The 22,500-nt window shown below is 39.9% G+C and overlaps 1 protein-coding gene across 3 annotated transcripts in view; it reads left to right on the plus strand.

Moving 5' to 3' along the window:
- LOC106085695 (ADAMTS-like protein 1) overlaps window positions 1-22,500 on the plus strand; it is an 89,566-nt gene that overhangs the window by 32,047 nt on the left and 35,019 nt on the right. For all 3 annotated transcript variants that reach the window (XM_013250080.2, XM_013250164.2, XM_013250240.2), the window contains exons 2-10: window positions 5,106-5,210; window positions 5,286-5,617; window positions 8,304-8,445; window positions 10,562-10,706; window positions 12,856-12,985; window positions 16,744-16,846; window positions 19,735-19,830; window positions 19,943-20,104; window positions 21,923-22,188. In XM_013250080.2, the coding sequence (XP_013105534.2) occupies window positions 5,106-5,210; window positions 5,286-5,617; window positions 8,304-8,445; window positions 10,562-10,706; window positions 12,856-12,985; window positions 16,744-16,846; window positions 19,735-19,830; window positions 19,943-20,104; window positions 21,923-22,188 (1,481 nt within the window). The remainder of the gene's footprint in view (window positions 1-5,105; window positions 5,211-5,285; window positions 5,618-8,303; window positions 8,446-10,561; window positions 10,707-12,855; window positions 12,986-16,743; window positions 16,847-19,734; window positions 19,831-19,942; window positions 20,105-21,922; window positions 22,189-22,500) is intronic.

Genomic DNA, 22,500 nt, shown 5'->3' on the forward strand with positions numbered 1-22,500 from the left:
GATCTTATCAGACTTCTGAGCACACTTAGACTGTCATTCATTAAATAAAGCATGTTATTAGGGTAATAACGTCGATGTTTAATAAGCATTATGAAAGTCATTTTAATGTTGGCAACATCTATATACCCTTCATGATAGAATGGTTATTTGCGTTTATTAAACCCTATAATTTTGGTCTTAGACCTTAAAAATCAATCTAAAAGTGGCCTTCCGTTCGTTTTGACATTAATATCACATGCGTACTCAACTCCCAAAAACCTTTTGTTTGATTTCCAAAGTGTCCCGATGGGCCTATATGTCCTTTTGGAAGGTGGACAACCCTTTAAACCATTCGTCAACCACATTGGGTAACAGTATACTGTATAGCTGTATAGTATTTTGTCCAGATTGGCCCACATGTTTGTTTGCTGGGATTTTGTTGGTAGGGAGGCTCTTAAACACTTGGTCTCAAATTTGAATTTGTACTTTTCTCCCAAATACCTTTAATATGACCCCCACATTATATTGGTGGCGTTACATGTCAGCTTCGCTCAATATGCATAGTTAATGTCTGTCTCAGTCGCATTCTCATCAAAAGAGGTTCTTTAGCAATCTGTATGCTGGATGTACGTACTCAGCGATATGCCCTATCACGAAGTGTCTGGCTTAGATTTCTGTCATAGGGATAAGGGCCTTCTTAGGGAATATCAACTACTCGCTCATTCTCTTTTGATCGACCCTAGGTCCGAAAGTCCTGATAGTCCGGCATGAAAGACCAGATTTTTAACTTGCCATCTACTACGTCCTAATATTTTCAGTAGCACCCATACAAAATCGACCACTGGTTGGCTCGCGGAGGATGGCATAGTTTTCACCCTTTTCAGATATCGGAATACCAAATGTCGATTTCATGCAAATGTTGACCGTGACTGCGCCTCAAATGGTCCATCCAACTAATCCAATTATGGCATACTCTTTCCAACATTTCGGGCGCTATCTCAAGAATAAACGCTTCAATGTTGTCTTCCAATGCGTAAATTGAAGAGGGCTTGTCTGTATAGACATGAGCTTAAATATGTCGCCCCACTAAAAATATTTTAAAGGCGTTAAATCGCATGATCTAGGCGGCCATTTGACCGATGGCGAACGTCAAATAAAATATTCACAGAACTCGCCTGTCAATAAGTCCATTGTTATGCGTGCTGTGTAGGATGTGGCACGGTCTTGTTGAAATCACATGTCATGCAAGTCAAACTCTTGCATTTTGGGCAAAACAAAGTTTTATATCATATCACGGTAGCGCTCGCCATCACAGTTACGTTAAGATTCGCATCATCTTTGCGGAAGTACGGTCCAATGATGTCACCAGCCCATAAAATGGTCCAAACTGTGACTTTTCTGGTAGCTCTTGCAATGTATCTGGCTGGCCTTCACTTAAAAATCGACAATTCTGCCTATTAAGGTAACCATTGAGTTAAAAATGAGTTTTGTAGCTGATCACACATAATCGCGCGATGAACTCTCTCAACAGAGCGCGAATTTTGATAACAAAATTCAATAACTTGCAAGCGTTGTTCGTTTGTAAGACGATTTATGGTTAAATTAAAGACCAAACTGAAGATGTTTCACAGTGAAATAAAAGATGAAACGTGGGCGAGCTGTTCAAACCAGTGTTGTTAAAATGACAAAAGCGAAAAAATCACCCTTTATAATGGTCTTACAGGGATGCAATTAATAAAACTGTTTTTTGAAATCTTTGTTATTTTATGTCTTAAAAAGTATCGCCTTTAGTAGGAAGTTTTCGTAATTTTCCCCGTGTTTCTTGGAGCATAACTTTGTTCGCCCGACCTCGTCTGACTTGATGTATACATCGGCAGAAAGGTAATTCTGTCGTTGTTTAGATATGGCTTCCATATAAACCGGTCTCCAGGTTGGCTTATTGAACCCTAACAGGTCCCAATTATTATCCGAATTCTCTAACATTTTGCACACTGAATTTTCCGTAGACCGCAGAATCCGACCCAGGTATGGTTTAAATCGGTCCATAACCTCATACAGCTCCCAATGATTTGTTGCCTTTAAAACACCTCATTGGGCCCATAGTGCATGGAAGGGTAAGAGAGATTTATGCAGTAGTACCATGGCGAATGTTTCTGCATGTTGCACTATATCTTTATAGGCGTCTGTTCGCCTGTCTGTTAGTCCGTCGGTACCTTCTTTTTTCCGTTCATCTTTCTAACTGTCTTTCGTTTTATGCGTATGTTCGTCCGTCTGTGGAAACCTAGTCATTTAGTTTGTAATATCACGAAATATCGGCCTCAGACAGATATTCATAGTCGTCTTGTGTTTTAAGGTCCATCTAGCCTATTCATGCGTCTTTCTATCCATCAAGCCGTAGTCATGTCAGTCTATCTGTCCGTCTGTCTGTCCGTCTGTTTGTCCGTCTGTCTGTCCGTCTGTCTGTCCATCTGTCTGTCCATCTGTTTGTCCATCTGTCTGTCCGTCCGTCTGTCTGTCCGTCTGTCTGTTCGTCTGTCTGTCCGTCTGTCTGTATGTCCGTTTGTCTGTCCATCGCTCTGTCTGTCTGTCTGTCCGTCTGTATATCCGTTTGCCTGTCCATCGCTCTGTCTGTCCGTCTGTCTGTCTCTCTGTCCATCTGTCTATCAATCTTTCTGTCAGTCTGTCTGTACGTCTGTCTATCCATTTGTCCGTTCGTCTATACCTGACTCTGCCTGTCTGTCTATACTTTCCGCTTGATGGGTATAACCGGTCATTTCATTTGGAATACATCGAAATACTGGTCGAATATATATATTCTCGATCACACTAACTTTTTAAGTCGAACTTGCCTGTTCATCCGTCCATCTGTTCGTCCATCTATTTGTTGGTCCATCTATCTGTTCGTCCATCTATTTGTATGTCCATCAATCTGTTCGTCCATCTATCGGTTGGTCCATCTATCTGTTCGTCCATCTATCTGTCTATCTGTCTGTCTGTCTCTCTATCATTTATCTGTATTTGAATGTTCAACTGTACATCGGTCCGGCTATCTGTTCATTAGATCTTTCGTTTCTCTGTCCACCTACCCACCCAACTCTGTCTGTCTGTTCTTTCGCCTATCCGTCCATCTATCCATTTATCTGTCCGACTGTCTGTAGAATATATGCTAACTTTAAAATGAGTAAACCTGGGAATACCGTTTGTAATACATTGAAATATTGGTTTTAGGCATTTATTCTTGATCGCCATCACTTCTTAAGTGGAACTAGCCTGTTCTTCCGTCCATCTGTTTCATCTGTCTGTAGTTCGTCTGTCTCTCCGTCCATCCGTTTGTCCATCCATCTGTCTTCTGGTCTGTCTGTTCGTCTGTCTTCCCGCCATGCGTCTGTCTACCCATCTGTCCGTCTCGCTGTGGGATTGAAGATTTTGCACAGATACTTCCTGTCGACGTTGGGGATTGCAAATGGACCATATCGGTTCAGATTTGGATATAGCCCCCATATAAACCCATCCCATGGTTTGACTTCTTGAGCCCCTACAAGTTTCAGTTTCCATCCGATTTGGCTGAAATTTGGCATAACTAACTTTCAACATCATTGCCGAGTATGATGAATCGGTCAATAAATTGATTTCAAATGCAAATTTGCCCATGAACATTCCATTAAGGGACAGGGGCTACTTTTTCACTTAACAATGAGTGCTGTCCGATTCTATTTCAAGCTCAATGATAAGGGGCCTCCCTTTCATAGCTGAGTCCGAACGGCATGCCGCAGTGCCACGCTTCTTTGAGGAGAAGTTTTTTTATGGCTGCCGTACCATTTTCACAAATGTTGCCAGCATTTGGAGAGTATAACCACCGTTGAATATATTTTCTGATGTACTCGCCACGATTCGAACCCAGGCGTTCAGCGTCATAGGCGGACATCCTTACCTCTACGCTACGGTAACCTCCTTGATATATCCCCATATAAACTTATTCCCGGATTTGACTTCTTATGCCCCTGGAAGCCTCAACTTTCACTTGAGAACTCACTTCTTGAGCCCCTAGAAGTCTCAACTTTCAGCTGATAACTTTCATAAGTTTGCCATAAGTACTTCTGCTATGACGGCAGTGTCCAGACCATGATCCGAATCGGTTTACTGATATAGGCTACTAAAATATCCATTCCGCGTTATCACTACTTGAAGCCATGGAAAATTTGCTTTGCTATGGTTTCAAGTAGTCATATCGGGGAATAGTTATTTTAGGACTTCTGCTATGACTTCTAGTGTCCAAACCTTGATTCGAATCGATCTACGACCGTGATATAGGTTCCCGCAAAACCTTTTCCACGATATGACTACTTGAAACCATAGCAAAGCAATTTTGCCCGTGAACATTCTATAAGAACTGGGGCAAACTTCTCACATATCAATGAGTGCTGTCCGATTCAAGTTTAAGCTCATTAATAAGCGACCTCCTTTTTGTAGCCGAGTCCGAACGGCAATCCGCAGACCGACTCTTCTTTGGGGAGTACCTCACAAATGTCGCCAGCATTAGGAGGAGTTAACCACCACTGATCATTTCTTTCTGATGTTCTCACCAGGATTCGAACGCAGGATTTTAGCGTTAAAGACGGACATGCTAACCTCGGCGCTATGGTGGCCTCCTTGAGACCACATTTCCTATATGATTGTTTTGAAATAATTCAAATATGAACTGAGGTTAGGTTAGGTTGAAAAGAGGGTGCCGATATTAATCCGCCCCATATGAGCTGAGTTAAAAAAAAAAAAAATTAAGAAAATTTTCAGCGGAACCCATTGTGGTGGTTACCCATGATTTGGCCCGGCCGAACACCAAACTCAGCACATTTTTACTTGTTGTTTTTTCGATTCAATCCCACTGTGCTTCTGTAAATGGCATGTAGAGATTCAAATTAATAAAGCTGGCTATGCGAAAATACTTTTTTATTCATGTGGGGCCCTTTGGATCAAAAATGAGCTGGATCGGTCGTTATTAAGATACAGCTATATAAACCGATATACTGTTTATGATTCCCTGTATCCTAACTCAATTTTAAAGTAACCTAACCTGAATTTGAGGTAATTCATTTTAATTTGTTTTTTTTTTCTTCTCTTTTTTACAGTTGCTTGTCTTCCCCAACATAACCAGTGGAGCTAAGGAATTAAATGCCAGCACAGCGTTTGATAATACCTGGACAACAGCGACTGATTTGGAAACGGAGTTACAGGTAGGTTAAGATAATAGGCCGAGAACAATGAACCCTTTACCGTTATTACGCTCCACCCCTCTCTTCCGATTACAGCAAAAAAGATCGGTCAAAGTGTATCCACCATCTACGAGCAGCATTATTAATCGCATGGCCATCTATGGTGGTTGGACAGCCTGGTCCGAGTGGTCAATGTGTTCAAGGCCTTGTGATGGAGGTGTTATGCAGCAGACGCGACGTTGTCAAAATATAAACTCGTGTGAGGGGGAGCGTATACGTTATCGCATATGCAATACGCAACCATGTCGAGAAAAAATAGACTTTCAAGGGCAACAGTGTACGGCACTTAATGTGGTGCCCTATGCAGGGGTGTTGTACACTTGGACACCGCAATATGATGCCAAGGAACCATGTGCGCTGGCCTGCAAGTGAGTAGTAAAGGGTGATTTTTTTGAGGTTAGGATTTTCATGCATTAGTATTTGACAGATCACGTGGGATTTCAGACATGGTGTCAAAGAGAAAGATGCTCAGTATGCTTTGACATTTCATCATGAATAGACTTACTAACGAGCAACGCTTGCAAATCATTGAATTTTATTACCAAAATCAGTGTTCGGTTCGAAATGTGTTCATTCACCGTAACGTTGCGTCCAACAGCATCTTTGAAAAAATACGGTCCAATGATTCCACCAGCGTACAAACCACACCAAACAGTGCATTTTTCGGGATGCATGGGCAGTTCTTGAACGGCTTCTGCTTGCTCTTCACTCCAAATGCGGCAATTTTGCTTATTTACGTAGCCATTCAACCAGAAATGAGCCTCATCGCTGAACAAAATTTGTCAAAATTTGAACACATTTCAAACCGAACACTGATTTTGGTAATAAAATTCAATGATTTGCAAGCGTTGCTCGTTAGTAAGTCTATTCATGATGAAATGTCAAAGCATACTGAGCATCTTTCTCTTTGACACCATGTCTGAAATCCCACGTGATCTGTCAAATACTAATGCATGAAAATCCTAACCTCAAGGATTTTTCATCAGAAGAAAAATGGAAATAAGAAGAATTAAAAAAAAATTATTAATTATAAAAATTTAAGCCCTTATTTTGAGCTTAGAGAGCCTTAAGAAATTATAAAACAATAATAATAAATTAAAATTTTAATTATTTTTTTTTAATTTTTAAATTTATTTTGAAACAATCCAAAATTCATTAATTTTTTTTTAATTTTTTTTTGTCGTATAACTAACCTATAAAGAATTTTTAATTAAAAAAATATACTTTTTTTTAGTTTTTTTTAATTTTTATTTTTTTTTAAATAATTACAAATTCACTAAAAAAACAAGTAAAAAGGCGTTAAGTTCGGCCGGGCCGAACTTTGGATACCCACCACCTCGGGTATATATGTAAACCACCTTTCATCAAAATTCGGTGAAAATTTCATACCTTATGACCCATATCAGTTATATCAAAACATGTTCCGATTTGGACCAAATACTAATAAGTACAGTAGCTATATCTAAAAATTAACCGATCTGAACCATATACGACACGGATGTTGAAAAGCCTAACATAAGTTACTATGTAAAATTTCAGTGAAATTGGATTATAAATGCGCTTTTTATGGGGCAAAGACTTTAAATCGAGAGATCGGTCTACATGGCAGCTATATTCAAATATGGATCGATCTGGGCAAAATTGAAGAAGGACGTCGAAGAGCCTAACTAAACTCATTGTCTCAAATTTCAGCGACATCGGACAATAAATGCGTCTTTATGGCCCCAAAACCTAAAACCTAGATATCGGTCTATATGGCAGCTATATCTAAATTTGGACCGATCTGTGCGATATTGCAGATGTATGTCAAGGAGCTTAACTTAACTCACTGTCCCAAATTTCGGCGACATGGACAATAAATGAGCATTTTATGGGCCCAAAACCTTAAATCAAGAAATCGGTCTATATAGCAGCTATATCCAAATCTGAACCGATCTGGGCCAAATTGAAGTAAGATGTCGAGAGGCCTAACGCAACTCACTGTCCCAAATTTCAGCAAAATCGGGTAATAAATGTGGCTTTTATGGGTCTTACACCATAAATCGGAGGATCGGTCTATATGGCAGCTATATCCAAATCTGAACCGATCTGGGCCAAATTGACAAAGGATGTCGAAGGGCCTAACACAACTTACTGTCCCGAATTTCAGTGGAATCGGATAAAAGATGTGGCTTTTATGGCCCTTAGACCCTAAATCGGAGGGTCGGTCTATATGGCAGCTATATCCAAATCTGAACCGATCTGAGCCAAATTGACGAAGGATGTCGAAGGGCCTAACAAAACTCACTGTCCCAAATTTCAGCAAAATCGGGTAATAAATGTGGCTTTTATGGGCCTAACACCATAAATCGGAGGATCGGTCTATATGGCAGCTATATCCAAATCTGAACCGATCTGGGCCAAATTGACAAAGGATGTCGAAGGGCCTAACACAACTTACTTTCCCCAATTTCAGTGGAATCGGATAAAAGATGTGGCTTTTATGGCCCTTAGACCCTAAATCGGAGGGTCGGTCTATATGGCAGCTATATCCAAATCTGGACCGATCTGAGCCAAATTGACGAAGGATGTCGAAGGGCCTAACAAAACTCACTGTCCCGAATTTCAGCAAAATCGGATAATAAATGTGGGTTTTATGGGCCTAAGACCCTAAATCGGCGGATCGGTCTATATGGGGGCTATATGAAGATATAGTCCGTTATAGCCCATCTTCGAACTTAACCTGCTTATGGACAAAAAAAGAATCTGTGCAAAATTTCAGCTCAATATCTCAATTTTTAAAGACTGTAGCGTGATTTCAACAGACAGACGGACAGACGGACGGACATGCCTAGATCGTCTTAGATTTTTACGCTGATCAAGAATATATATACTTTATAGGGTCGGAAATGGATATTTCGATGTGTTGCAAACGGAATGACAAAATGAATATACCCCCATCCTTCGGTGGTGGGTATAATAAATAAAATTTTTTTTTAAATTTGTTCTTGATTTTTATTATTTTTAATTTTTTTTCCTACCTACTTTACCAATTTTTGTTCTTCCGTCTTGCAGAGGTATTCCCACCCATTTGGCCAATGCTCACTCTCCCAAGGCCGAAGAGCAAAGCGTTTTAGTGCCATTAAGTCCCCATGTAATGGATGGTGCCAGATGTAGACCTCCCAGTCTGGACATGTGTGTCCAAGGAAATTGCGAGGTAGGTATACAAATGTGAGAAAAGGGGTTACAAAAAGTTACTACTCAACTAAGCCAAAAACAAGTGAATAAGAAATTAAGGTTATTTGAAACGGCCACCGTGGCGCAGAGGTTAACTTAACTGCTTAAGATGCAGAAAGTCTGGGTGCGAAACCTAGCGAGAGCATCAGCAAAAATGCTCAAATATGCCTGGCTAATGCTGGAATCATTGACAAGGTATTCAGCCATAGAAAAACTTCCTCTTGAAGAAGTGTCACCCAGTGGTCCGCCATTCGATTTGAGCTAAAAACAAATAAAAAGGCGTTAAGTTCGTCCAGGCCGAACTTTGGATACCCACCACCTTGGATGAATATATAAACCACCTTTCGTTATAATCCGGTGAAAAAATCATAATTAATGCCCCAATAGCAGCTTTATCAAAATAAGGTCCATTTTGAACCAAATTCGGCACGGACATTCACTCATCTTATATATAAAAATTAATTGTTTGTTTGTTTGTTTGTGTGTTCCTTAGAGACTCAGAAACGGCTGAACCGATTTTCTTGAAATTTTCATAGATAGTGCATAATGATCCCAAATCTGGACTGATCTGGGCCAAATTGGTTAAGGATTTCGATGGGTCTAATACAACTCGCTGTCCCAACTATGGCAAAATCGGATAATCAATGCGCCTTTTATGGGACCAAGACCTTAAATCGTGAGATCGGTCTATATGGGAGCTATATCCAAATCAGGACCGATCTGAGCCAAATTGAAGATGGATGTCGAAGGGCCTAGCACAACTCACATTTCAGCAAAATCGGATAATAAATGTGGCTTTTATGCGCTTAAGACCCTAAATCGAGAGATCGGTCTATATGGCAGCTATATCCAAATCTGGACCGATCTAAGCAAAATTGAAGAAGAATGTCGATGGGTTTAACACAACTCACTGTCCCAAATTTTAGCAAAATCGGGTAATATATGTGGCTTTTATGGGACTGAGACATTAAATAGAGAGATCGGTCTATATGGGGGCTATATCAAGATATTGTCCTATAAAGCCCATCTCTGAACTTAACCAGCTTATGGACCAAAAGAGCATCTGTGCAAAATTTCTGCCAAATATTTCAATTTTTAAAGACTGTAGCGTGATTTCAATAGACAGACGGACGGACAGACGGACGGACATGTCTAGATCGTTTTACGTTCTTACCCTGATCGAGAATATATATACTTTATAGGGTCAGAAATAGATATTTCGATGTTGTGTAAACGGAATGACAAAATGAATATACCCCCATCCATCGGTGGTGGGTATAAAAGAGGCCACTTACCATCGAACAGCACTCACAGATATTTGAGAAGTTTGGCCCTCTGTTCCTTAATGTAGTGTGGACAAATTTTGCATGGCTTTGAGGTTGTAGGGTATTACAACTCACGCAATATGCTAGCTTTCACAGATTGTTCTCAATCCCTTTACTTATCCAACTCCAAGTAAATTTGCAAAGTTTTCCAAGAACTATTTGTAAATTCTTAGAAAAGAAATTTGGAAATTTCAAACGTGTTGTTTAGGCACCTTTAACACCATCACTGAGGCATAAAAATGAATTCTAAGAAAATCTGTCTACAAACACTTAAAGTAATCCTTTTCTAACTTAACAAAATTCCAACTAATTATCGTAAGCTGTTCATAGGAAAATATTATTAGATAACCTTTATAATGTGATTAAGATGAGTGTAGTGATTTATAAGACATTAACCTTCAATCTTTACTGCCGAAAAATAAATGAAAAAGTCCTTCTCTTACCTTGATGTGAGGTTCATTGCCTAAGAATATCCTTGCTATAGGCCTAAAGCTCAAACGAATAACAAATCTTTTTGCAAGGAGTGAGCCAAAAATAAGTTCTCCAAAGAGTTTGCTTGGTAACCACATTGTTTGCGTAAGACAACCCTAAGACTTTTAAATATAAATCAGAGGAGCTTCTTTTTCGAAGGTGGGGCTGCGTACTTGAAACCAATTAACATATTTATGCTTTATTTGATTTGTGTGGCCTACCATGGAACGCTCTACTCGAGTTTCTTCAAACTTATATAAATGTTGTGTATGTTTTCTTTTGTTTGTTCTTCTTTTGCAGAGCATTGGCTGTGATTTGAAAATTGGCTCAACTAAAACAATTGATATCTGTGGCGTTTGTGGCGGCAATGGCAGCTCCTGTTCACCATCACTCTATCATTGGGAATTGGTACCGATGTCCCTATGCTCTGTCTCCTGTGGCGGTGGTAAGTGCGTCATTTCTGTTTGTCAATCATAAATTTTCGTTTATGAATATTTCCTTTTCCTTTACAAATCATTTGCCTTGAACTAAAAATTTGAAAAAAAGACAAAACGTCCTTTACAAATCATTTGCCTAGAACTGAAAATTTGAAAAAAAAAACAAAAAGTCGGGTGCCGACTGTATAACACCCTACACCTATATAAGTACAAAGTGAGAGCTATATGCAATTTTGAACCAATTTCGATGAGTCATAAGAAAGTCCTTCCGACCAAATTTCGAGAAAATCGGTTAACTAATGAGCATTTTTTTCAATATATCTCAAAATCGGACGAACATATATATGGGAGCTATATCTAAAACTCAACCGACAGACTTCATCTCTACGCCGATAAAAATGATTGTGCCATATTTAAGACAATAAATGCGCCTTCTATGGGCCCAAAACCAAAAACCGAGAGATCGGTCTATATCCAAAGCTGGACCGATCTGTGTCATATTGCAAAAATATGTCAAGGGGCTTAACTTAACTCACTGTTCTAAATTTTGGCGACATCGCACAATAAATGCGCCTTTTATAGGCCCAAACCTTAAATCGAAAGATCGGTCTATATGGCAGCTATATCCAAATCTGAACCGATCTGAGCCAAATTGAAGAATGATGTCAATGGGTCTAGGACAACTCACTGTCCCAAATTTCAACAAAATCGGATAATGAATGTGGCTTTTATGGGCCTTACACCATAAATCGGAGGATAGATCTATATGGCAGCTTTATCCAAATCTGGACCGATCTGAGCCAAATTAACGAAGGATGTCGATGGCCCTTACATAATTCACTGTCCCGAATTTCATCAAAATCGGATTATAAATGTGGCTTTTAAGGGCCTAAGACCCTAAATCGGAGGATCGGTCTATATGGCAGATATATCCAAATCTGAACCGATCTGAACCAAATTGAAGAAGGATGTCGACTTGCTTAACGCAAATCACTGTCCTAAATTTCAGCAAAATCGGATAATAAATATGGCTTTTATGGGCCTAAGACCCTAAATCGGCGGATCGGTCTATATGACAGCTATATCCAAATCTGGACCGATCTGGGCCGAGGAATGACTACTTGCAACACAACTCATTGACCCAAATTTCAGCATAATCGGATAATAAACAGGCTTTTGTGGTCTTACGTCCACAAATCGGCGGATCGGTCTATATGGGGGCTATATCAAGATATAGTCCGATATAGCCCATCTTCGAACTTAACCTGCTTATAGACAAAGGCAGAATCTGTGCAAAGTTTCAGCTCAATATCTCTATTTTTAAAGACTGTAGCGTGATTTCAACAGACAGACGGATGGACATGGCTAGATCGTCTTAGATTTTTACGGTGATCAAGAGTAGATATACTTTATAAGGTCGGAAATGGATATTTCGATGTGTTACAAACGGAATGACAAAATTAATATACCTCCATCCTTTGGTCCTTTGGACGGAAGGGCGGACGGAAGGATGGACAGTCGGGCTCAGAGACAGACGGACAGACAGAAGGACATGGCTTATCAGACTTGCAATGTTAAGAGGTTCAAGGGGCTCAGACCAAAGGGTCTCAGATCACTATTTCGATGTGTTTCAAACGGACGAAATTAGTTTACCCACATTTTATTGTGGAGGGTATAAAAAAAATACTTTAAACTAGGTTCATCTTTTGTTTGGATGCAAATGCTTCCTTTGGGATCTAGAAATTTTATTTTATTTTTAAACACTTTGATAGGCTTTTCACAGTGCCCTCTTAAGTGCAGAGTGTGAAGACTACAAAGGAAAATGATTAATTTTGTATATTTGGCTTTAATTATTTTTTGTCGACTTTGTTTCATTTGTTGTTTTGTAGATTCAAGTCAATTTGCCCTCAATCATAAATAAACAAATCCGACGATTTCTTTTATTGCCATTATTATTCAAATATTCATGCATTTGTGTGTGGCGTATATGAGAACTTTTGCTAAGTTATTTCCTTTTATTATCCTGGGCCATAAAAATCACTTGAGAATTGACCTTTTCGCATATTCGCATATATGTACGAGCAATGTTAACATTGCTATTGTTGTTGGAATTGTATTGTTATTGTAATGTGTTTTTTGGTTTTTTTGTGCTTTCAGGTTATAAAATGCCTCGCATTGTGTGTCGCAATCGTATCACCGGCATCGAGGTGGAGGATACTCTGTGCCATGCTGCTAATCGTCCTGAGCCATCGGTGGAGCTGTGCAATACCCACACATGTCCGCCCAGGTGAGTAAGTGTGAGGTGGGTAAACTTTTGCAGCAACAGCAGTGTGGCCTGGCATATGTGAGCAAAAATAGGTGCGTGGGAATAGAGGCAACAGCAGCATAAACGAGCTTAAGGTACGGGGAATGATTTTGAACCTTAAAGGTAGGGTATGGCAAAATCCAATGACTTTTAGCTGTGTGTTGTTGCACTGGGCATGGGAATGGCAAAATGTTTATGTTTGTGTTTGCATCGTGTTGAGGTATTTGCTTTACTGCACTTCGTTGTGGCTTCCCTTTTGCCAGCCAGCAGGGTAATGACTTTGACTAGAGCACTCTGGCCCACATTTACTCCATCTAACTGCCAGCCACAAAATGTAATTTAATGTTTGCCAAAACTTTTAGCTGTAATTGAAGTTTTAAGTAAACAACAGCAGAACCACCAAACCAAAATTTAAATCACAAGAAAAATTAATATTCCAGTAGCAACTAATTGCAACTGCCATTGGCATTGCCATTGCATGGAAACCTAAATGGAATGAAGCAACGTTCAAAGAAAATAGGGTGTCGACGCATTGATGTGTAGATGTGATCAGGAAGGAAAAGTAGACAGCTGCAGGAAGTGTTTACAGATACTCGCATAGGTTGATTTACATGGATTTTAAGTATGGAGTGTAGGGGAATAAAAAATTAAAAATTAAATTACGACAAGTAAAAGCGTGCTTAGCTCGACCGGGCCGAATCTTGGGAACCCACCACCCTGGATTCTGCTAAAAATGTTTACAAAATAAATTTAGTTGAAGGGCATAATTTTATTCTAAATACCAAACTTCCGCCAAACCAGCAAAAATTAAAGCTTTTACGAACTGAACAAGGATGATCAAGAGAACGGTTTCATGGGAGCTTTATCAGGTTGTAGACTGATTTGGACCGTATTTGGCACAGTTGTTGGAAGTCGGAACAGAACACAGCATGAAGAATTTCAGCCAAATCGAACAAAAATTGCGGCTTATAAAGACTCAGTAGTGAAATCGGTATATCGGTTTATATCGGTTTATATGGGAGCTATATCAGGTTATAAACCGATTTAGGCCGTGCTCAACAGAGTTGATGGAAGTCATAACAGAACACTACGTGCAAAATTTCAGCCAAAGCGGACAAAAATTGCAGCTTGTAAGGGCTCGAGAAATCGATTGGGGAGATCGGTTTATATGGGAGCTATATCAGGTTATGGTCCGAATTAGACCGTACAAGGCACAGTTGTTGGAAGTTTTACCAGAATACATCACGCAAAATTTCAGCCAAAGCGGACAAAAATTGTGGTTTCCAGACTTCAAGAAGTCAAATCGGGAGATCGGTTTATATGGGAGCTATACCAGTTTGTAGACTGATTCGGACTGCACTTAACACAGTTACTGGAAGTCATAACGGAACACTTTATGCAAAATTTCCGTACTTGGCATAGTTGTTGGAAGTTATACAAAATTACACCGTGCAAATTTTCAGTCAAATAGGATAACAATTGCGATTCCCAGGGGCTCAAGAAGTCAAATCGGAAGATCGGTTTATATGGGAGCTATATCAGGTTATAGATCGATTCGGACTTTACGAGACACAGTAGTTGGAGGTCACAATGAAACACTACGTGCAACATTTCAGCCAAATTGGACAAAAATTGTGGCTTGTAAGGGCCCAAGAAGTTAAATCGGGAGATCGGTTTATATGGAAGCTATACCAGTTTGTAGTTGAAAGTGATAACAGAATACTACGTTCAAAATTTCAGCCAAATTGGACAAAAATAGCGGCTAGTAATGGTTCAAAAAGTTAAAGCGGGAGATCAGGTTATAAGGGAGCTATATCAGGGAGCTATAAGGGAGCTATCCCTTCTTCTATACTGATGATTTCCAAACCAAACGACCAGGTGGGCTTTAGGGTGTACTCTAAAGATCTAAAACTCGTCACTGTGGACGACACCATCTGATGCACTGCATTTAATCCTACATCTTATGCCTCTGGACATTGTGGCTACCCAAATTGCAGCAACCACTGCCGTGAGGTTATGGCAGCATTCTCATTGGTCATATGGCGGCTACGGACACTGTGTTATCCTTAATACAATATCCGATATTCCAGGCAGTGTGGATTACAACCTCCCTGAGCCGCTTTTTGAGAAAAAAGTACTGCAACACTATTCCTGATAGAACCGATTGGAACAACGACATCCCTGGTAACAGAAGTTACCCAGACTCCTATATGGACACAGGTATTGGAAGTCGTAACAGAACACTGCATGAAGAATTCATGCATCAAGAAATCAAATCAGGATATCGGTTTATATGGGAGCTATATCCAAATCTGAGCCGATGTGGCCCATTTGCAATCCCCAACGACCAACATCAATGCTTAGTATATGCGCAAAATTTCAAGTGGCTATCTTTATGCGTTTGACCGCTATCGTGATTTCAACAGACAGACGAACAGACATGGCTAGATCGACTCAAATCGTCGAGACAATATTGAATACCTATATTTTATGGAGTCTTAAACGGATATTTCAAGGATTATTTTTTTTTACAAGCAGAATGACTAGATCAGTAACCCCCATCTTGTGGTGGTGGGTATAAAAATTTGTGTACATGATTCTGAGTGGGCAACATATAAAATATTCACTTTTTCTTTGGTTTTTGGGAAACAAATTTTTTACTTAAATTTTTTTTTTTAATTTTTATACCCACCACCGTAGGATAAGGGTATACTCACTTAGTCATTCCGGTTGCAACACATCGAAATATCAATTTCCAACCCTACAGAGTATATATATTTCGGATCGTCGTAAAATTCAATGATGAATTAACGATGTCCGTGTGTCTGTCCGTCCGTCTGTTGTACTCACTCTAGAGCCTTCAAAATTTGAGATATTGCGCTGAAATTTGGCACAGATACGTCTTTTTGATGCACGCTGGATAAGTTCTTGAACGGGCCAAATCGGACCATATTTGGATATAGCTGCTATATAGACCGATTTTCCGATAAAGGGTCTAATGCCCATAAAAACTTAATTTTTCATCTGATTTTGCTGAAATTTGCAACAGTGTGTAGTTTAAAGCCTGCCGACAACTGACCCAAATATGGTTCAGATCGGACTATATTTAGATATAGCTACCATATAGACCGATCTCCAGATAAATGGTCTGAAGACCATTAAAGCTTTATTTATTACCCGATTTCGCTGAAATTTTAAACAGCGGGTAGTCTTAGTTCTCTCGACATCCGTCCCAAATATGGTTCAGATCGGACTATATTTAGATATAGCTACCATCTAGACCGATATCCCGATAAAGGGTCTGAAGCGAATAAAAGCTTTATTTTTTTGTCAGATTTCGCTGAAATTTGAAACAGTAAGTAGTTTTGGGCCACCAGCTATCCGACCCAAATATGGTAAAGATCGGACTGTATTTAGATATAGCTATCATATAGACCGATGTGCCGATTAAGGAGTTGAATTTCATAAAAATTTTATTTCTTACCCGATTGTGTTGAAATTTGAAATACAAAATTCAACAGTGACTTTGTATTGCTTAGCCCACTCAATATCTGTGTCGAATTTGAGTGCACAAGCTATCCAATTTTCACCTGATTGTGCCGAAAGGGGGTTTTCATATATACCCGAGGTGGTGGGTATCCAAAGTTCGCCCCGGCTGAACTTAATGTCTTTTTACTTGTTTTATATATTTTATTATTTTTTCTAATTTTTTCCTTTTACTTCTTTCATCGCCTCACTAGATGGATAGCTGATAATTGGAGTCCTTGTGACCGTGCTTGTGGTCCTGGCATTCGCAATCGTATGGTGGTTTGTGCTGAAGAAAATAATGGAATTAAGACAAGGGTAAGTAAATGAAAGAGTTAATGTACTCAAAACTTTTCGTTTATAAGTCCTTCCAATAAAGTGTTCCGTTGGCAGACATATGGCAGTGAATTCCATTCAATTCTCCAAAAGCTTTGCTATGTCCTTTTTTTATAAAATCTATGGTAAAATAATGAACCCAATTTTTTTGAATGATTTCAAGTCTGATTCAATTATCTAGGTAAGGTTGGGTTAACTTTAAAAGAGGATGAGGATATTAATCCGCTCCATGCCACTATGGACATACACCTTAGTCAGTAATCGGCTTGTTGTAAGCTCTAAATACTAAAAAAGTAAACTCGAAAAAGAAAACCTAAGTTAGGAAATCGGTGCTACTTACAAAAACCTTAATTGTTTTCCATTCCACTACCCTAAGTTAGTTCTTTTCTGGTATTGTGTCCCCACCTAAGAACTGGTGTCGTTTGACAGGAGAAAGACGATCAATGCCATCGAAAATTATCAAAGGTCTCATCATCTTCCCCACATGCTATGATTCATCGCCCCGATTTTGCATAAGTGTGCTTGCAGTCCCATGTGTCTCGTTATGATACCAAAAGCTATACTGACCTCCTTCTTACTGCCTTTTAGTAAAAGCCTCGTCCTTTCACGATCTGGATCCCCCCGTAGGATTTTCGCCGTCCTACGTCGGTAGGTTTGCTGTTCCACCTAACGTGCTGTTTTGCTGTTACGTCGCCCACGCCCTTGACTCAAACTATGCCGGCCCGAAAGGCTTTAAGTTAATCAAGTTTATTGACTCAGTTCTCTGGCCTTCACCGCCAAATCGTCTGCCCTTTCATTCCCCCCTACTCTGTTATATATCGTCTTCCGATGCGGATTGCCCCATCCCCAGAGAAGGCGTTAATTTCCTTCTTACATTCAAAGATTTTTCTTGATCTTACCGTCCTGGTTGTTATTGGCCTTATGGCCATTTTACAGTCCGTAAAGATGTTCACACTCGACGTTTTCACGTTAGCAACACACCACCGCACGCATTCACTAATCGCCCGTATCTCCGCACTGCCAGACCATAATACGTCAGGCAGTCTAAAACAGATCTCAGTCCCTGAGTTCTCAATGTAGACCCCCACGCCCACTCTGTTCTCTAGCTTGGATTCATCAGTGTAATATGATCTTCCAGATGGCAATACTAGGGTATCATCAGTCCAGGACTGTACTACCGACAGCAGTGCCTCGCACTCGACCTCAAGTGTCGTCTCAGGTATCCGTTCGGAATCCTTTTCCAGGTTTCCTATCGTCGCCGCGATTATATCGCCATGGTATGAGTTGCTCCAATCCTCAATTCATTCTCCAATCGCCTTAAGTCTCATAGCCGCAGTGGCTGCCTCACACTTAATCGGTATGTCAATGGATCGGATATCTAGAATAGTCTCCATTGCCGTAGTGGGCGCAGTCCTCATCGCTCCATCTCTACCAAGACAACGTGTTCTCTGAACCTTTTGTATGGTCCTTTTGTTGCACCTCTTCTCCATAGCAGTCACCAAACTACTGGGATATAAGTAAGCATTGGCCTAATAACGCTCCTGTAGAGCCAGGGGGACTATCCTCAGATGCAGGCCCCATTTCGAGCCTATAGCCCATCTACATATTGTCCAACATGTGTGAGCCTTCTCAGTACGCTCCTGAATATGAAAATCCCATATCGGGTCTAGCCCAGTCATATGCTAAATGCAAGACCCTTTCAGCCCTTCTGCAAAGCTGGTTCGGATCCTCACTCCTTAGAAGTATTATAACATCGTCTGCTTAACAGACAGGTTTAAATCCCTCCTCAGTCAGCATCCGTAATAGCTCATTTATGGTGTTAACCCATAGGAGTGGCTATAAAATGCACCCTGTGGCTTGCCTTTGCCACTTTCTCCCTTATTTAATGTCATGGGACCTGCAATTTATCCACCTGTTACTTAGCATATGGTTTACCCAGTCTCTAAAGACCGGGTCCATCTGGTACTAGTCTATGGATTGGATCTGTGTATCGGTCCGCACATTTTAAAAAGCCCCCTCGATGTCAATGCATACCGCCAGGGTGTACGTTTTGGCACCGAAGAATTCTTCTATTTTATGCCCAACCTCGTGAAGGGCAGTCTCCACCTACCTTCCCATGACATAGGCATGCTGTTTGTTTCTAAGCAGTTCGCTGGATGTTCTACTCTTTATCATGGTGTCCACAATGCGTTCCATGGTTTTGAGTAGAAAGGACGTAACGCTTATGGGTCTGTAGGCCTTTGGAGTCGCATAACTTGCCTTACCGGGCTTGGGTATAAACACCACCCTTGCCTTCTGGCAGGCTTTCGCAGTATTTGCAAGTCCTAGGCATGCTGTGAAAATATTGGCCAGATGAGGCGCCAGATAGCCTGGCTCTTTTTGTAGTAACGCCGGAAATATTCCATCAGGTCCGGGTGACTTTAGTGGTTTGAAGCTCCTCAAGGATTTCTTCACCATAAATTCCATAATTATAAACCTTCAATCAACGTCATTATTCCAAGATTCAAGTGTCTCCTTGAATCCCTTCGTATCCTGTGAAAAATGGGTTTTCATTAAAAGCCACAACATGTCCTTCGTTGTTCTTGGTCTCACTCCCATGTCGTCTACTAAGGTTTCAGTTTGGACATGGGTTTCTGAGAGTCTGAGTCTGTAACGCTATCGACCTGTTCGCAGAAAAGCTTCCAGGAGGCACGTGTTGCCGCTCTGGTAATCTTATTGTATTCCTTGAGCCGTGTGTAATACACATCCCAATAAACTTCTTGGCATTTGCAAGGTGCTATTTTTCTCCTTTGTGGGTGAATTTGTTGATGATGAACTTAACACATTTCTAACTGTTTTTTCATTTCCTATTTTCTTTTCCGTTTTTGAAGGTTACTGATATGCTTTGCCCTAAGCCGAAACCCCCAACCCAGGAGCAATGCATAATAGCAGAATGTCCAAAGTGGAAGGTCGAAAAATGGTCCACGGTAAGTGTTCAAAAAAATTTTTAAAAATTGTAAAAGCGGATTTATTTATCTACTATTTTAAAAATTTAAATAATTTTTCATTCTCTTATTGTTTTTTTTTAATTTCTTTCAGTGCTCCGAGTCCTGTGGCCAGGGTATACAAATGCGTAATGTCGAATGTAATTCAGCCGATGGAGGACTAAGTACGAAATGCGATCCCCTAACTAAGCCAGCAAGTGTTCAAAGTTGTACCACGGGAATAATGTGCGAGACCAGCTCATTAATTGGACCAAGGGTAAGTGGCAAAATTAAGATTTAGAATAGCTTAAAGACATCAATCCAATTTTGTAAAAGAACTTCAACCAATTACTCACATAAAACATGAGAGAGCTAGTCAGGCTTAAATTTGAAGGGAGAGGTTTATTCGGATTGTTTAATTGTACCCGAAAACGGTTTTCGAATGTGTTAGAGTAGATTTAAAGGAGATTTAAAAGCCATAATGGCCCAATTGGTCTAAGCATCAAAAATTGTCATGTATTTCCCTGAAAATCTCTCCCAGATTTTCTTCCACAAAAGTTAAGAAAAATTAATTTTTTTTTAATTTAAAAATACTACAAATTTTAGTTTTGCAAGTTTAAACTTTTAATTTTTTTGTAAAATAATCTTTTCCAATTTAAAAAAAGTAAAAACAAGTAAAAAGGCGTTAAGTTCGGCCGGGCCGAACTTTGGATACCCACCACCTCGGGTATATATGTAAACCACCTTTCATCAAAATTCGGTGAAAATTTCATACCTTATGACCCATATCAGATATATCAAAACATGTTCCGATTTGGACCAAATACTAATAAGTACAGTAGCTATATCTAAAAATTAACCGATCTGAACCATATACGACACGGATGTTGAAAAGCCTAACATAAGTTACTATGTAAAATTTTAGTGAAATTGGATTATAAATGCGCTTTTTATGGGGCAAAGACTTTAAATCGAGAGATCGGTCTACATGGCAGCTATATTCAAATCTGGATCGATCTGGGCAAAATTGAAGAAGGACGTCGAAGAGCCTAACTAAACTTACTGTCTCAAATTTCTGCGACATCGGACAATAAATGCGTCTTTATGGCCCCAAAACCTCAAACCTAGATATCGGTCTATATAGCAGCTATATCTAAATTTGGACCGATCTGTGCGATATTGCAGATGTATGTCAATGGGCTTAACTTAACTCACTGTCCCAAATTTCGGCGACATCGGACAATAAATGAGCATTTTATGGGCCCAAAACCTTAAATCAAGAAATCGGTCTATATAGCAGCTATATCCAAATCTGAACCGATCTGGGCCAAATTGAAGAAAGATGTCGAGGGGCCTAACGCAACTCACTGTCCCAAATTTCAGCAAAATCGGGTAATAAATGTGGCTTTTATGGGCCTAACACCATAAATCGGAGGATCGGTCTATATGGCAGCTATATCCAAATCTGAACCGATCTGGGCCAAATTGACAAAGGATGTTGAAGGGCCTAACACAACTCACTGTCCCGAATTTCAGTGGAATCGGATAAAAGATGTGGCTTTTATGGCCCTTAGACCCTAAATCGGAGGGTCGGTCTATATGGCAGCTATATCCAAATCTGAACCGATCTGAGTCAAATTGACGAAGGATGTCGAAGGGCCTAACAAAACTCACTGTACCAAATTTCAGCAAAATCGGGTAATAAATGTGGCTTTTATGGGCCTAACATCATAAATCGGAGGATCGGTCTATATGGGGGCTATATGAAGATATAGTCCGATATAGCCCATCTTCGAACTTAACCTGCTTATGGACAAAAAAAGAATCTGTGCAAAATTTCAGCTCAATATCGCAATTTTTAAAGACTGTAGCGTGATTTCAACAGACAGACGGACAGACGGACGGACATGCCTAGATCGTCTTAGATTTTTACGCTGATAAAGAATATATATACTTTATAGGGTCGGAAATGGATATTTCGATGTGTTGCAAACGGAATGACAAAATGAATATACCCCCATCCTTCGGTGGTGGGTATAAAAATTCTTGTCATTCGACCGTTTTTTTTAATATTTTCTTTATTTTCCCCTCATAGGTTTCCTTAAGTATGGATGAAGCCTTACTAGGCGAAGATGATGCTGACGACAATGATGTCAATGACGATGATATGAACGACGATCATGATGATAATGACTCGGATATCGATGATTTTGCCGATGACACTTTCTACAATAATCAACCGATTTACCTGCATCATAGAATGAGTCGATTTGAACATGAACAACCCGAGGGACCTCAAATGATGCTGTTGCAGTCTTCAACGCGATATAATTCGGATGAGTCAATGCCTTCGGAACCAACGTAAGTCAGTATATTTAAGAAGAAAACTTCCCCTAAAAAGACCATAGCTGGGCAGATGCAAAAACATAAGAAATGAGTGTAAAGATTTGATTATAAGATTCCAACATAGTTACATATAAACTAGCTGAACAGGGCTCGCTCCGCTGCGCCATCTACTACTCTCTTATTTTATCTGAGCCCTATATTGGCACAGTCGGGAAAAATGGCTTGTATGGGGGTGCCGGTACGGCCTTTCAGATATTTCGCCCCAATGTGGATATCATATTGTTGGTCTACTCCCAAATTTCTTTCATTTGAGCCTTTTATTGCTAT

Source organism: Stomoxys calcitrans, chromosome 3 (assembly GCF_963082655.1).
Source record: "Stomoxys calcitrans chromosome 3, idStoCalc2.1, whole genome shotgun sequence".
Lineage (NCBI taxonomy): Eukaryota > Metazoa > Arthropoda > Insecta > Diptera > Muscidae > Stomoxys > Stomoxys calcitrans.